At 43.5% G+C, this 16,685-nt stretch overlaps 1 protein-coding gene across 7 annotated transcripts in view; it reads left to right on the top strand.

Annotated features, from left to right (window-relative positions):
• The window catches only part of LOC140728164 (receptor tyrosine-protein kinase erbB-4-like), a 943,636-nt gene that overhangs the window by 412,092 nt on the left and 514,859 nt on the right, over nucleotides 1–16,685 (top strand). For all 7 annotated transcript variants that reach the window (XM_073046453.1, XM_073046457.1, XM_073046456.1 and 4 more), the window contains exon 3: nucleotides 1,198–1,384. In XM_073046453.1, coding sequence (XP_072902554.1) covers nucleotides 1,198–1,384 — 187 coding nt within the window. The remainder of the gene's footprint in view (nucleotides 1–1,197; nucleotides 1,385–16,685) is intronic.

Below are 16,685 nucleotides of genomic sequence, written 5' to 3'. Positions count from 1 at the left end.
GATTCTTCTTTTCCAGGTAGCCACCAAACCAAGAGAAAAAGAACAGCAACACGATTATCAACCCTCCAAATCCCCCTCTCCCTGCGCAAAAAAACAAACAAAATTACAGAAGATCAAACCCCAGATTGTTCCCCCCACACAAAACACCACAGGAACATCAACCCCCAAATCCCCCTCTCCTGCACGAAAATAAATGAGAAAGAATGGACAAAACTATAAAATGGTCCATTGTCCAAATACTTGCAGAATATGTCAGATTCGTTTTCTAGCAGGCATTTGCAGGAAAATAAAGAGATACGATAGAATTATGAAAAACTAATATAATAAAGGGTGACAAACATCCAGTGTGCGAAGGAGGTCAAATTGAGCAAATAATAAATAAATGAAAAGTAAATCAATAATACTGAGAACATTAGTTGTACAGTCCTTGAGAGTGAAGCAATGGCGATCTCAAAACACATGCTTTCCTTTGTTGCTGGCAAAACCATCAACAGTGACCACACACTTCGGTGGCAAAAGGATTCTGACACTGGAGTTAAGTCAGATCAGTTCACTAAAATGCCCCAAACCCTGTGTTACCAACTCCCTCCGACTACTCTATTCATAGCCAGTCCAGCTCTGTGTTGAATACTGTTGAATTAACCAATACATGGAAAGGAATGGTTTAGAGAGGGATGGACCAGATGTAGGAAAGTGGGAATGTCTCAAGAAAGCCCTTTTGTTGGCATGGTGTACTTGTGCCAAAAGGTCCTGTTTACGTGTTGTATAAATCAATGATTTTATAACAACCTGTGCATCATTGGGAATGTGTGAGGAAACTGGAACACTCAGAGGAAACCCATACGGTCACAGGGAGAATGTGTAAACTCCGCGTTGACAACACCAAGGTCAAGCTCGAACTCAGGTTGCTGGAGCAGCACTGTCTGAATACCATCTATTTTCAGGAGGGTGACACCCAGGCAGAGTTGGTCACAATCCTCAGCAAGTGTTTTTGAACTCTCCATTAGTGCAAGCTCCACAGTCCTGACACAGGGTTTCGATCCAAAGCATCAGCTGTTCCTTTCCTGCAAATGACGCTGCTTGACTCGCTGAGTTCTTCCAGAAGATCATTTGTTGCTAAGGTATGCAAAAGCTATGCATGCTGTTTGCTGGCTTTCTAACCTCACTGTGTGCTTGTGTTTTTCTTTAAATCTTCAGTCCATTCGCGAGGTCACTGGATATATCCTGGCTGCCCTGAACCAGTTTGAATACCTCCCTCTGGAAAATCTGAGAATTATTCGAGGGACGAAGTTGTACGAGGAAAGATACGCACTAACTATCCTGCTGAACTACAAGAAAGATGGAACATTTGGACTGAGGCAGCTGGGCCTACAAAACATGACAGGTAGGATCTACTGACAGATGTGAAAGGTTCATATTATCCTGCCTTTAGAAAGAAAACTCAGCTTTGATTCAATTTACTTGTCATATATATGTTCCAACCCCAGCTGTACAAACTGTGCATAGCTTCAGATAACTTAAATGACTTTAAATCAACTAAAAATAGATGAACCGATGCTTAAGATTCAGCCAGTGCTAGGTCTAGTCAAGGTACCACACTTTATGAAGTACACCGGCATTTGGTGAGAGCACAGAGGCAATTTACTGGGTAGCGGATTAGAGATGAGACACTTCGTTCATATGGAAATGGTTAATCAGGTCAAAGGACATTCTATAAAGGATCAAGAATCAATTTATTCACCATTTATATTTACATGTATTTGGAATTTGTTGTGCTGTGTTGGACGGGGTGTGATCAACACACCACAAAACAAGATCGTTCAACGATTGCATAGAATAAAGAATCATATAAAAAACAAAGAGAGGTTAAAGTATGGATACAGAATAAAATTTGCATAAATACAAGCATGCAGTTTGGATTCTGGTTAATCAGGCCATCGGTGATCTGGACAGCCACTTATTTGGGACAACTCTTAAAGAACAAAAGCAAAATTGAGATATTAGGTGGGATTCCCTTCATTTATTGGGACATGTGCCACTTAATTGGGGCAGGAGACTGCTGCCGAACAGTTTCCAACTAGCATCAGTTGCATGTGTTTATGTGGTCATTCGGCACTACACCATCCTTATAATGAACAGCTTTTAAATAGTGTCAGTGGTGTGTGTTCGTGTTCAGAAAGCAGTGATTCTTGTCACCGATAGTTAACAGGAAATAATCAGTAAATTAATTCAGAACTGTTTTGCTTACTTCGATTGCAATTATTCAGAAGTGGAAATGCCAGAAGTGGCCGGGAGAGAAAATGAAATGATTCCATTACTTCACCAAGTTAGGGACTACAAAATTTACAATCTTCTTGAATGTCACCTTTGATCCCCACCCGACACTCAGCTCTCACTTGTGGCTCCAAGTATCTGTCTGCATGCACCAGCATCCACACCCCGCTTTGATAGGCAGGATAGAACCAACTGAGATTAGCTGCTGGCCCTCATACCCAGGTCAGATAGGGGTTTGCCTGTCCCAGCATGCAAAGTCAGCTTCAGCAGTCTGGGAGGATGAGATCTTCATTGAGTTCCAACGGTAAGGAAGGCAGCTCTGTAATGCTTCGTGGAGAGCAAAGGGCATGATGGGACAGAAGAGCAACCAAGGAAGACCCCGGTTGTGACATCTACTCGTTTCACTGGTCCTGGACTGTTGAGGGCAAGAGAGTGGAACTGCCCCAGTACAATGGCTTTTCCACTTTAAATACTCTCCTGCACAGGTTTCCTGTCTTCACTGGATAACCACCAGTGGTATTGGCAGTGTTCTAATTTGTTCTATATTTCATCTAAATTATTAATTTGTTACTCAGATAAACAATAGCTGGTATTTTTTTAATATACCTTTTTAACTACTTCCATGAAAGTTTGGGGAATTGGGGCAGCTGCCTAATTGTACTGATCGTGATGTCTTCCAATTAACTGGAATGTACTATATTTACGAAGTAAGCAACATTATAAAAAGTGGTTTAAATGCGTCCAAGCATTTAGCTGTGGTAAACTAAATAAGGAGAAACATAAATGCATAAAGACCTAAGAAATAGGACTAGGAGCAGGCAGTTTGACCCTTCACCCTCTGTAAGATCATAGCCTCTATGTCACTTTCCCTACACACATTGCAAAGCTTCTTATTATCCAGAAATCTATTGCCTGCTGCCTTGAATTTGCTCAGTGATTGTGGTTCCACAGCCACGATGGGTAGAGAATTCCAAACACTCGCCACCTTTCTCCATATCCCTGACCTGAATGTCCAAGCCCTTATTTTGAGGCTGTGATATCTTTCTCCAGACACCCCAGTTCAAGGACACATCAGCTCCACATTCACCACGTAAAGCCCGTTAAGGTTTTTTTTATGTTTGACTGTTTACACTAACGGGCGAGATTGTGAAAAGGGGACATCAGAGTCACCAGATCAAAAGTGGGCTCCACACAATGCTGTGTATTTCACAGTGTCTCCAGCTGACAGAGAATTTGCTCAATATCCAAACCCTATCAAAGCAACAGGCTTGTATTTCTTCCTTTTCATAATTGGCCAGTAATTTAATTACCACTGCAAGGCAGAATTTTCAGTAATTGACAAAACACACCAGAACTCTTTATTCCACATTGACATACCATTGCTTCAGGCTGAGAGATTATGGTAAATGTATTAACAATTGTCACCGGGATACCCTTCCCTTTCTCTTGATACCCCCTGCTATGACCAAACCCTACATAGGTATACTCATGACCACCCTAGGAGATAATCCACTGACAATCCATCAAAATCATGGTGACTGTCCAGCCCTGTCTTCCTGACTGCAACACTCCTGGAGATTAAGAGGTACCATTTTAAAGAAAAATCCTACTTCCAATAATTAACAGTAATTACAGAGCTACTCTTTGAACTAAGAATAAAGTTCACCCTCCCCTCCCCAAAAATGGGTGCCTGGCTATCAGGCTTCACTTCTTTTTCTTCTCCTTTCTGGAATCAGCGCCTGCTGTTTGCTATAAGTATTGATGTTAGAAAGCCATCCTTTCCAAATCACTGTAAACTCCAGGTCAAACAGAACCCTCAATAGAATTCAGCTTTTCTTTTCATTGGATCTCTTGCTCTGTATCCCTCTCCCTCTCTCCTCCTCCCTCCTTCCCTCACTCCCTCCCGGGTTCTCCCACAGTACGCTGGCATCCAGACCTTTAGATCAATTTTTGAGACATGTTCTGTACAACGGCTTGACTCCATTTATGTAGATGCATTTAGCCGCTGTATCAGCAGGAAATTTTCACACTCTGACGGTGGTGACCTCAGGACCAAAGACTTTTAGTACAACAGCTGGGTAGCTCTGAAGTGGTCAGGAAGCCCCCTCATTTACACATCCTACACTACCCATGTGTACCATGTGTAGATGAGGGGGCTTCCTGAGGTTGTGATCCATATGGTTCTGTTCCCCATGCCCTGATTGAGTTTGCGATGGAATTCCTATGGATTCCTGCTAAGGTGAGAAACTTCATTATGCAGTACTACAACGATTTCCGGATGAGGTTTTCCACTCGGCAGTTTACAACCAGTGGCAGAGCTTGGATGTTGGAATCCTAATGGGATGTGCGATTTCACCCATCCTTTTTGTGTTATCCATGGAGGTCATTGTGAGGGCTGATGAATCAGTGGGACCAGGTGTCGCACTTGATGACAGAGGGGAGTTACCACCAATATGAGCATTCATGGACGATCTCAGTCTTTTGGGTCCTAGCACGGAGGCAGTGGGAAGTGTACTATCTAGACTCGAGGAGCTAATGGATTGGGGAAGAATGAAGCTCAAGACCAAGAAGTCAAGGAGCCTTGTACTTTGGAGAGGAAAGCTGGTTGGCTTTCATTTCACCCTTTGTGGAGAGCAGATTCCATCCATTCAGGACCAACCGGTTAAGAGCCTCGGGTGATGCTACACAGAGGAGCTGAGAGACACCAAGAGGGTTCAAGAGGCAAGAGAACAGATCAGCAGAGGTCTGATGTCTGTCGACAAGTGTGGCTTGCCTGGCAAGTTGAAGTTGTGGTGCTTGCAATACAGACTGATGCCACGGATAATGTGGCCACTAACTGTCTGTGAAGTGGCAATGTCCCACGTTGAGGCAATGGAACGGACCACCAAGTATGTGAAGAAGTGGATTGGAGTACCGAGCAGCCTCACCAATGCTGCAATCCAGACAAAGCTTATCATCCCAGTATAATCCCTTGTTGAAGAGGTCAAGGTAGCCAAGGTAAGATCATTCTTGATGCTTCGAGGCTCAAAAGACCCTGTCATCAAGAACATCCAGCCGGATGTGAGATCAGGCAGGAAGTGGTCAGCCCGGGCAGCAGTTGATGTGGCAGAATCTAGACTGAAGCACAAGTAGATGGTTGGGGCTACCCAGCGAGGCCGCCAGGGACTTGGATGGATAACCCACAAGTGGCAATCATCTTCTACAGGTAAGGAGCGCCGTGAGCTTGTAACACAAGAAATACAAGAGGTAGAAGAGGAGAAGAGGTTAGCTAAAACAGCTGGCCTGGCCAAGCAAGGGGCTTGGACCTGGTGGGAAAGTATTGAACAACGACATCTATCTTGGAATGATCTGTGGCGGATGGAACCGCTCCGCATTTCTTTTCTATGCAGATCAACGTATGACCTACTCCCAACACCCGACAACCTCAGCACCTGGTGTGAAGATAAGACAGACAGGTGTGCTGCTTGTGGCGAGAAGGGGACACTTCAGCATATTTTGAGTGTATGCAGAGTCAATCTTTCCAGCAACATGTACACTTGGTGTTGCAAGGACAAGGCTGAGGATGCACCCAGGTGCAGGACACAGGCACGGAGGCAGACTCAGGAGGCATTCTTGACATACCAAGCATGGAATCGGTATCCAGGAGCGATGCTAGACTTAGAACTGGCAGTCCTAAGAACCATGAAGCAAGGTTACTCACACCGGAGTCGACCAATGAACTGGCAACCCCTTGTTGTGATGACAGGGTCTTTATCCAGCATTGGCTGATGGAAAGCAGGTGTGTGTAGTTAGTGGAACCTGGGAATGATTGGAAACTAAATGAGGGGATTGAGGCCCAATTCCTGAGGTAAATAGCCAGGTGGGGGGGATTGCCAGAAGGGACCATGACACTTGGAGACATAACAATGTTCTCGAAGTTGTAACAGAAGCTGTTGAGCAGAGAGTACTGCAGCACAATTTATCTCATGACCCATGCTGCACAGAACATCGCATATCATTTGTGAGAGAAGGCTCCAAGTCAAGGGTGTACAGCACAAGCACACGATCAAGCATACTTTCTTCAGCCAGTGATTAGTTTGTCAAGGCCGACCTGGATGGGAAAGGCAGTTTCCCGGAGCAAATAGCTTTCACCACATTCCATCCAGATATAATCATATGGTCTGACACCAGTAGAGAAGTGGTTATTGGTGAACTCACAGTCCCCTGGGAAGACAACATTGATGAAGCCCATGAGTACAAGTTAATCAAGTATGCAGAATTTAAGATCAGAGTGCAGAGACAGAGGGTGGAAGGTCTCATGCTATCCATTTGAAGTAGGTTGCTGTGGCTTTATTGCGTTCACTTTCCAGAAGTGGCTGCGTGACCTTGGCTTCACTAGAAGAGAGATCAAGTCAACCAGCAGGGCTGTAGCTGAGGCAGCAGAGGCAGGATCATCGTGGGTGTGGACCAAGTACGTCCAGAGGGGTAGATAGTCGGACAGTGTATCCATCTTTTGTAAACTCTTCAGTAGCTGCATAGATACCTGAAAAGTAGACTATCTGTTGGATGGAAGTGACCAACAACTCTGATAGAGGCAGATACCAAGTTGTTAAACTCATCAGTGGGAGGTGGTGCTTTAGCACTGCTGGCCCACCACCTCGAGGGAGTCTTGATCATAAGTGGGCCGAAACTCCTGAAGACAGGTAGCAGATCAACTGATGATCCCACTGGTGATAGCACAGGACAGTTAACATCTTAGTCCAAGTGTATTTTCAATTCAGTACTAATGGTAGCAACTGACTAAACCTCGAGTCGCAGATCATTCTGCAATGTAAATAAACCAATTTTTGTAATGAAAACAAATATACTTTCCAAGAATTGATTCAAGGCTGTCAGTACATGAATTTTGGTGGAATAACAAGCTTTATGAACACGTACAAGTCTGATGGATGCTATCTTCTCCAAGTACCACCTTTTGGTGGCAGCTTCCTTGTCGGGGAGGATTGTGCCCATGATGGTGCTGGCTAAGTCTACAACCCTCTACAGCCTCTTGTGATCCTGTGTATTGGAGCCTCCACATCAGGCTGTGATACAACCAGTTAGAATTCTCTCCCCCGTACACCTATATTAATTGGTAGGAGTCATTGGTGACATACTGAACCCCCTCGATCTCCCTGCAAAGTACAGCCTCTGGTTTGCCTTTGTGATTGCATCAGTATTGGGCCCAGGTTAGATGCTTTAATCATTTCACATGTAGATTGATGAGTTTTGTTCCCCTGCTCTGGGGTTTAGGAGGTTATAACTGGCAGTACAACAGCACACCAAGTACAACTGTTGCCTCACTGCTCGGTTCAATCCTGACCTCAGATACTGTCTGTGTGGAGTTTGCACGTTCACTCAGTGAACATGTGGGTTCTCTGCATGATCCATTTTCTCCAACATCCCAAAGCAGTTTAAATTGGTCGGTTAAATTCCTCCCATATTGTGTAGGTTAACTGGCAGATTTTGGGGGAATTGATGGGAATGTGAGGAGAATCAAATGGGATTGAAGTAAGGTTATTGTAAATGGGTACTCAATGAATTTGACAAACTGAAAGGCTGCTTCCATGCCGTGTGACTCTATGACTATAAAATATGGACCCATGTGATGGGAATGGCACAGATCGCCTATAACTGAAGTGAATAAGGTCAGGAGACAGAGAGCTAACAAGCCCTGTTTTGCCACTTGTAAAGCTCACTCATATAAGGGCAAGTGCACAGACCTTGGCATTGTGGAAAAAGCATATCCCAAATGCTCTCAACCTCGGGAAAAGTTTTCGCTAATCTGCAATTTTACTCTTTATTCCCATGTATTTAAATCCAATTCTTGTTTTTCTTTATTCTACCGTGAATAACTGCAAGAAAATGAATCTCAGGGTAATATTTGGTGACATACAGTATACATACTTCAATACTAAATTTACTTTGAACTTTGAACTTGAACAATGGGTTAGTGTTTACGGTAAAAAAATGTATGCAGCCACATGAGAATGTAATAACACACTTGCACATGGTGTGTTGACAGCTTAGGTTCAAGGCATGACCTTGCAGGAGTGAAACCTGCCTTTGCTCATTAGTCCTGAATGGATGAGGGAGTATTGGCTGCTAGTCACACTCACCACTGTGTATCTGTTCCATTGACTCCATTGGAACCAAATGTGCAGGTGACAGCTGCAGACATTTAGAACTGGTGACTAGAGGCAAAATTATCTGCAGAGGAATGGGGAGCAATGGGGTTAAATTTTAAGGGCACTTGACTAATAAGATTTGCTCAGATACATATGCTTGAAGTTATTTAACTGATCCTGGGACAAATCCAGATGAATTTTAACTCTTGCTGTCAGGATTCTGAGGCAAGGGAGGCAAGATTAGAGTTGGACTGACTCCTGAGAGAGGAAATTCAGAAGCAGCTGTGCATGTGTGTAGGTGTAGCACCTTGAAGATGGGGATGACTCGGGTGTTTCAGTGACTGCTCTAAGACTCAGAGGGAGGGAGTCCTGGTATCAGCTTCACCCCTCCCCACTAGGAGATCAACGAGGAAACAAAAGATGTTCAGCTTTGCTTTGCTGCAACTGCTGGCTCAGACAGAAAATGTCTTAAATCCCCGAGTATTCTGCGGGATGTATTGGCTGGAGAAGAAAGAGCTAATCCCCTTATTCCCGACTTCCAACACTGGCTCCAAAGGCCTTCCCATCTCACTCTTCAAGTAGTGTTGAGTCCAGGTGAAGGGCCTTGAACTGAAGCATCTTCTGCCCATGTTCCTCCAGCTTTAGGTGTGTTACTGCAGGTTTCAGCATCAGCCGTCTTGTGTGTCTTGTTGTTTAACTCTAAAGGGAGATTTTGCCTCCACTAAACTTGCAGGCAGTGAGGTCCAGACCCCCACATTATTCCAGTTAAAAATACCTTTCCTCGACTCCTCCCTAATTGTTCCACCTATTACTTTAAATCTCTTCCCTCTGGTTTGTGACCTGCTTAAGGAAATGTAATTGTAACATGGTGACTAGAACTGTGTGTGGTACTTCACCAATAATTAACAGATCTTCAGACAGCTGAGAGGTATTGAGTTTGGGAAAAAAATAGCTTCAAAGAAGGAGGCATTCCCAATGTCTTACATCACCTCCGATCTGCCGCCTCCCCCTTCTCTTTTGGGAGAATTAGGTGCAAGGGCATGAGATTCAACACAGCAATCTCCCAGTGAACAGGAAGGGAAGTAATTTCATCCCAACAGGAGTGAAGAGGCACAAGAGATCTGAATCAAAGAGCTGATTGATGTCAAAATGGTTCATGATCCAGACACTACCCACTACATAAACGATGAGGAACTCATTGAGGAAAAAAAAACACACCTTCTAATGCTTCAGTGAGATGAGTGCTCATCGAAAGTTCAGTCATTTACTCTCAGAACGTGGAGGAGGACACATTGTGTACACAGTGGCATTATTGTTGAAAACAAGCGCCTTGGCTCATCTATGTCATTTTGTGGCAGGTTTACAAGCGTTTGTTAGTTTTGTGGTTCAGGCAACCCCATTTTACAGAAAGCCAAGTTTAGAAAATGGAAATTGGATGATAATAAATTTAGAACTGGCACACCATGTTTACTCAGAGTGAGAAGCATCATCCGCAGGATACGCAAAGCTGCCTAGTAGAAATAAACCCCAACAGGTTATGTGGAGACAGTAAAAGAATAGCAGGTAAAAATCTAAAAAAAGTAACTGCAGGTGCTGGAAATCTAAAATAAAAACAGAAAATGCTGAAAAACTCGGCAGGTCGAGCTGCATTTGTGGGAAAAGAAACACAATTAACACCAAGTTGGAGAGCCTTTAGGAGAATGCAGGATTGGTTCTGAGTAGCCCTGTGAACTCTTATTACCGATTTCATTATCGTGTTTTTCTCTGGTGTGACATTGCGTTCAGGGTTATCGGCACTTCTCCGCCGTCAGAGCCGCAGTAACACGTGGCAGGTTTCCCCACTCCCTGTCCCCAGCAGACATCAGGCTTGAGAAGAGAACGACAGCATGCTCACCACGGTTTCAGCGGGTTGTAGGCTGGGGCTGTGGAACTCTGCCCCACCCCTGCAATTATCCCCAAGGATATGTCATTCCGGAGAGGCACTGACCGTACTTGCCCAGTTGGTGAAGCTTCAACTAGACAAGCGGGAGCAGAAACTTGAAATCAAGTACAGAGTCTGTACCAAATGAATGAATGCCACAATAATTATTCCCTTCAGTTGTATCCTGCATTCCGACAGGAACTCACAAGGACACGACTGGATGGTCCATCCTTCTTATTATAGATTACAAAATTTTCAAAACTGGATGTAACTGGCTCTAACTGCCCTGAGTGGCTACAGTGTTTCTAATGAAGATACTTATTCAGGGCTGTTAGGGAGGGTGTTCCAGGATTTAGACCCAAAATAATGAGCAAAAATAATGAAGGACCAGTGACATACTTCCAAATCGAGAGGGTGTATGGTGGTGTTGGGAAGGGAATCTGCAGTGGTGATGTTCCAATGCACCTGCTGCCTGTACATAATCCATAACTCTCCATTCCCTGCCTGCTCTTGCAAACACAAGTGACTCTGCAGATATTGGAAATCCAGAGTAGCACACACAATATGCCGGAGGAACTCAGCAGGTCAGGCAGCATCTATGGAGAGGAATAAGCAGTTGACGTTTTGAGCCAAGACCCTTCATCAGTACTGGAAAAGAAGGGGGAAGAAGCCAGAATAGCTTCAGGTTATTCATGTCCAAAGATGATACCACTGTATGTGCTTCCACCACTTCCACTGGCAGCCCATTCCAGATCTCTGTAAAAACCTTACCCTCTTTTAACATTTACCCCTCTCACCTGCTTTTGTGTTTCTTGGTGATACAGGTCATGATCACTGAACACGTATTGCTAAAATTCAATAGGATTTGGCTTCAACAATCAATCATAAATGGTAACCTTTAAAGAGGAATTATGAATGTTGCATTACAAAAAGGAACAGAATGATTCTGACCTATGAGTCATTCAAAAACATACCTATCATCCAAGAGAAATCCTGACTAATAAAGAGGTCTTTCTCAGAGGCTAAGCAATGCCACTACTTTCAGTATTCATCACTGGAAAGAAATTTACTCGGTTCATTGGGAATGTGTCTGAATCAAAGCTCCAGACTCAAACACCAGTCTAGCCCAATATCCCCGCACCTTACTGGGATAATACACGCTGTTGGAGATACAGCCTTTTGGATGGGGTCTTCTGGACCAGATCTAAAAGAAGAGTATGATGCATGGCTTTCTGAAGAAATCAGAACTGCACAGCATAGGAAATAGGTCAGTTGAACCAAAATGTCTGAATTAAACTAAATCCCTTCTGCTGTACATGATCCACAACCGTCCATTCCCTTCATATTCACGTGTTTATCTAATAAATACTGCATTGTATCTATTTACATGACTACGGCTGGTGGCCCATCCCAAGTTTGTGTAAAAATCTCACCTTGCACATCTCATAGAACATAGAAAATAGAACACACAGCACAGTATGGACCCCTCAGACCCCGATGTTGTGCCAACCTTTTAACCTACCCTAAGATCAATCTAGCCCTTCCCTGCTGCATAGCCCTCCATTTCTCGATATCCTTCAAACTTCCCTTCTCTCACCTTATGTGTATGTTGTCTAGTACTTGACATTCCTACCTTGGGAATAAGGTTCCAACTATCTACCCTATCTGTGCCAGCAATTACTCTTTATTGTCCCGGTCAACATTGGTGTCTCAGTGTTGTCACAAAGACCACATCAGTACCATATTGCAGAAGTTTTCCTGCGCAAAAACTGACTGCTCCATTTCCAACAGTGAACAACATTTAAAGAAGTTCCTCATTACCTGTGCAGCATATCCGATGGTGTTGAATAAATATAGGCTTTCTGTTATTTGTTCGGTAGCTAGATTCGTGTAGAAGCTTTGGAGAAAGTTGAGGTGTATGCAAATGAACATCTGGAAGGTACACAGTGAGTTTTTGAAACTGCTGTACTTCTAGATGTTGCTTTTTAAATTATTATTGTAAACCCAACTATGCGAGTAACACTGCCATATTCTGTTTGGAGGAAAAATGTCAGCATGACATTTTAATTAAGGTAATCATTCAGAGGAGAAAATTGTCTTGTAGGGTCAACGGCCAGAACTATGAAATATGAGCTGCTCAACTAATGATGAAGAACAAAGGTTCACTGCACTCAACAATAAAGACAGAGGCCTTAAAATGTGCTACCTTGCAGTGGAAGCTGTCCCAGTGTGGGAGACTGACCCACGTCAGAACAAAGCAAGTTTCTCTCTCAAAGCAGAGCATCTGAGGAAGTCACGTTGCTGTTACATAAAACTTTAATTAGACCACACTTTGGAGTACTGTGTGGATTTCTGGTCTCTTCATTACAGTAAGGAAATAAAGCCTTTGAAAAGGGTGCAGAAGAGGTTTACCATATGCTTAATGGTCTTGTGTAGTAAGGAGAGGTTCGACAAACTTCAAGTCCAGTCAAGTCACTTTTATTGTCATTTCGACTATAACTGCTGGTACAGTATACAGTAAAAATGAGACAATGTTTTTCAGGACCATGGTGTTACATGACACAGTACAAAAACTAGACTGAACTACGTAAAAAAAACACAGAGAGAAAAAAAACAACTACACTAGACTACAGACCTACCCAGGACTGCATAAAGTGAACAAAACAGTGCAGGCATTACGATAAATAACCAACAGGACAATAGGGCAGTAAGGTGTTAGTCCAGGCTCTGGGTATTGAGGAGTCTGACAGCTTGGGGGAAGAAACTGTTACATAGTCTGGTCATGAGAGGCCAAATACTTTGGTGCCTTTTCCCAGAAGGCAGGAGGGAGAAGAATTTGTATGAGGGGTGCGTGGGGTCCTTCATAATGCTGTTTGCTTTGCCGATGCAGCGTGTACTGTAAATGTCCGTGATGACAGGAAGAGAGACCCCCGATGATCTTCTCAGCTGACCTCCCTATCCGCTGCAGGGTCTTGCGATCCGAGATGGTGCAATTTCCGAACCAGGCAGTGATGCAGCTGCTCAGGATGCTCTCAATACAACCCCTGTAGAATGTGATGAGGATGGGGTGTTTATACTATAGATATGCAGATGCCGAGGGGAGAGCTGATGTAAGTTTATAGAATTAGGCATAGATAAGGAGCTCAGTCAGAAACGTCTTCTCAGGATAGAGAAATACGAGAGGACATGGTTTTACACTGAGTGGGCAAAATTTTTGGGGAGATGCGTGGGGCATTTTTTTCCATTTGGAGTGGTAGGGAATGGGTGGTAGCGGCAGATATAATAGCAGTATTTAAGATAGACACATAAGTAGGGATAGAGGGATCTGGATTGGATGTAGGCAGAAGAGATTTAGTTTAATTTGGCAAGGAGTTCAGTGCAGACATTGTGGGCTGAAAGGCCTGTTCCTGTGGTGTACTGTTCTACACACACACACGAAACAACAACTTTCATGACATACCTGTATGCCGCTGATATTGAGTCTGTTTCTAATTCATATCTCTTTGTTCTTCACTAATATTATCCCACAACATTACTTCAAAGAAACCAAGAGCTGCCCTCTGTTTGCCGGGACTGCCTTTCTACTACATAACTGGTGACAAACCACAGTGCGTGCCTGTGAAAAAGACTCTACATACAGTAAACACAATTCTGTCTTTTCTTTTTCTTTATGTAAGTCAAGCCACCCGGTACTTCCATCAATGCCATGTTGTTTTTGTAAGATGGGACAAGATTTCCAAAAGCACCGATTTGTAACAAAGACCTGCAGTTGGGCACCAGATATCTCCCGAGAGGATTCCCTTCTCCATTTTGTCCATTCTGTAGCTGACTAAGCAATGCTAGTCCCTTCCTATTAGGCACAGAATGTCTGCCTTGAACTTCACTCCATTTCTAACCAATAGGAATGAGCTTCTGGCAGCAAGCATGGTTGGCACTGCCAGGGGTAACACTGAAAAATGCCAGTCAACATGTTTCCATCTGTGTTGTCTTTGCTGATGTCAGTAAACCTGTTCCCAGTCATTTTTCAAGGGTATGTGCAACAATTGCAGATGCGGGAACATCAGTAGTAAAGTATCAGCCTGGACAGACAGGGACAGCTATATCTTAGAACATAGAAAATATGTCAAACTGGACTTCTTCAGTGGGAGTGGTATAGAGATGAGAGAAAGATGGGAGAGATGAGAAAAAGAGAGAGAAAGCTAGGAAGATGTGGGTAGAACCGGAGGAAAAGAAAGGAAGTAAAATAAAAGCGACTATGCAGATGATACTAAGGTAGGTGACGTTGTGGATAATGAAGTAGGTTTTCAAAGCTTGCAGAGAGATTTAGGCCAGTTAGAAGAGTGAGCTAAAAGATGGCAGATGGAGTTTAATGCTGATAAGTGTGAGGTGCTATGTTTTGGTAGGAATAATCCATATAGGACATACATGGTAAATGGTAGGGCATTGAGGAATGCAGTAGAACAGAGTGATCTAGGAATAATGGTGCATAGTTCCCTGAAGGTGGAATCTCATGTTTAAAGGGTGGTGAAGAAAGCTTTTGGTGTGATGGCCTTTATAAATCAGAGCATTGAGTATAGGAGTTGGGATGTAATGTTAAAATTGTACAAGGCATTGGTAAGGCCGAATTTGGAGTATTGTGTACAGTACTGGTCACCGAATTATAGGAAAGATATCAACAAAATAGAGAGAGTACAGAGAAGGTTTACTGGAATGTTACCTGGGTTTCAGCACCTAAGTTACAGGGAAAGGCTGAACAAGTTAGGTCTTTATTCTTTGGAGAGAAGAAGGTTGAGGGGGGACTTGATAGAGGTATTTAAAATTATGAGGGGGATAGATAGAGTTGACATGGATAGGCTTTTTCCATTGAGAGTAGGGGAGATTCAAACAAGGGGACATGATTTGAGAGTTAGGGGGTAAAAGTTTAAGGGTAACACGAGGGGGAATTTCTTTACTCAGAGAGTGGTAGCTGTGTGGAACGAGCTTCCAGTAGAAGTGGTAGAGGCAGGTTCGGTATTGTCATTTAAAGTAAAATTGGACAGGTATATGGACAGGATAGGAATGGAGGGTTATGGGCTGAGTGCGGGCCAGTGGGACTAGGTGAGTGTAAGTGTCGGCACGGACTAGAAGGGGCCTGTTTCCATGCTGTAATTATTATATGGTTATATTAACACAAGAGATTCTGCAGATGCTGGAAATCTAGAACAACACGCACAAAATGCTGGAGCAACTCAGCAAGTCAGGCAGAACCCCTGGATGGGAGTGAACAGTCAACATTTTGAGCCAAGACCGAAGCTGAGCCCTGATGTCCTGAGCTAAATGTTAACATTTTTCTTTCCACATTTTCTACTGGGATTTTACAGCATTGTCTATATTAGTTTACAATAGCAGTATTTTGTATGTGGTGCATGTGTGAAGCAGAGCACCTCCACTTTCACATCTAAAGCTGGGAAAATTTAGTTTAACATCTGTAGTTAGGAAAATGCTTGAATCTATCAGAAAAGAGGAAATAGTGAGGCATCTGGAACGAAATGGATCCATTAGGCAGACACAGCAAAGGCAGGTCCTGTTTGACAAACTGATTGGAATTTTTTGAGGATATAACAAGTGCAGTGGATAGAGGTGAACTGATGGACGTTATTTACTTGGATTTCCATGATGAGTTCAATAAGGTGCCACGTAAAAGATTTATCCACAAGATAAGGATGCATAGAGTTGGGGCTGATGCATTAGCATGGAAAGAGGATTGGTTAACCAATAGAAAGCAGAGAGCTGGGGTATATGGGCGTTACTCTGGTTGGCAATCAGTGGTGAGCGGTGTGCTGCAGGGGTTGGTGCTGGGCCCACAGCTGTTCACGATATACATTAACGATCTGGAAGAGGAGGCTAAGTGTAGTGTATCTAAGTTTGCTGGATACTAAATTGAGTGGAAAAGCAAATTGTACAGAAGATATGGAGAGTCTGCAGAGAGATATCGATAGGTTAAGTGAGTGGGCAAGGGTCTGGCAGATGGAGTACAATGTTGGTAAATGTGAGGTCATCCACTTCGGAAGGAAAAATGGAAGATCAGATTATTATTTAAATGGGAAAAGATTGCAGCATGCTGTTGTGCAGAGGGACTTGGGAGTGCTTGTGCATGAATCACAAAAAGTTGGTTTGCAGGTGCAGCAGGCTATCAAGAAGGCAAATGGAATGTTGGCCTTCATTGCTAGAGGGATTGAATTTAAGAGTAGGGAGGTTATGCTACAACTGCACAGGGTACTGGTGTGTTGTACCTGGAGTACTGCTTGCATTTCTGGTCTTCTTATAGGAAGGATATACTGGCTTTGGAGGCAGTGCGGAGGAGA

This window comes from Hemitrygon akajei, chromosome 5 (genome assembly GCF_048418815.1).
Source record: "Hemitrygon akajei chromosome 5, sHemAka1.3, whole genome shotgun sequence".
Lineage (NCBI taxonomy): Eukaryota > Metazoa > Chordata > Chondrichthyes > Myliobatiformes > Dasyatidae > Hemitrygon > Hemitrygon akajei.
This window is presented reverse-complemented; position numbering and strand designations above follow the sequence as displayed.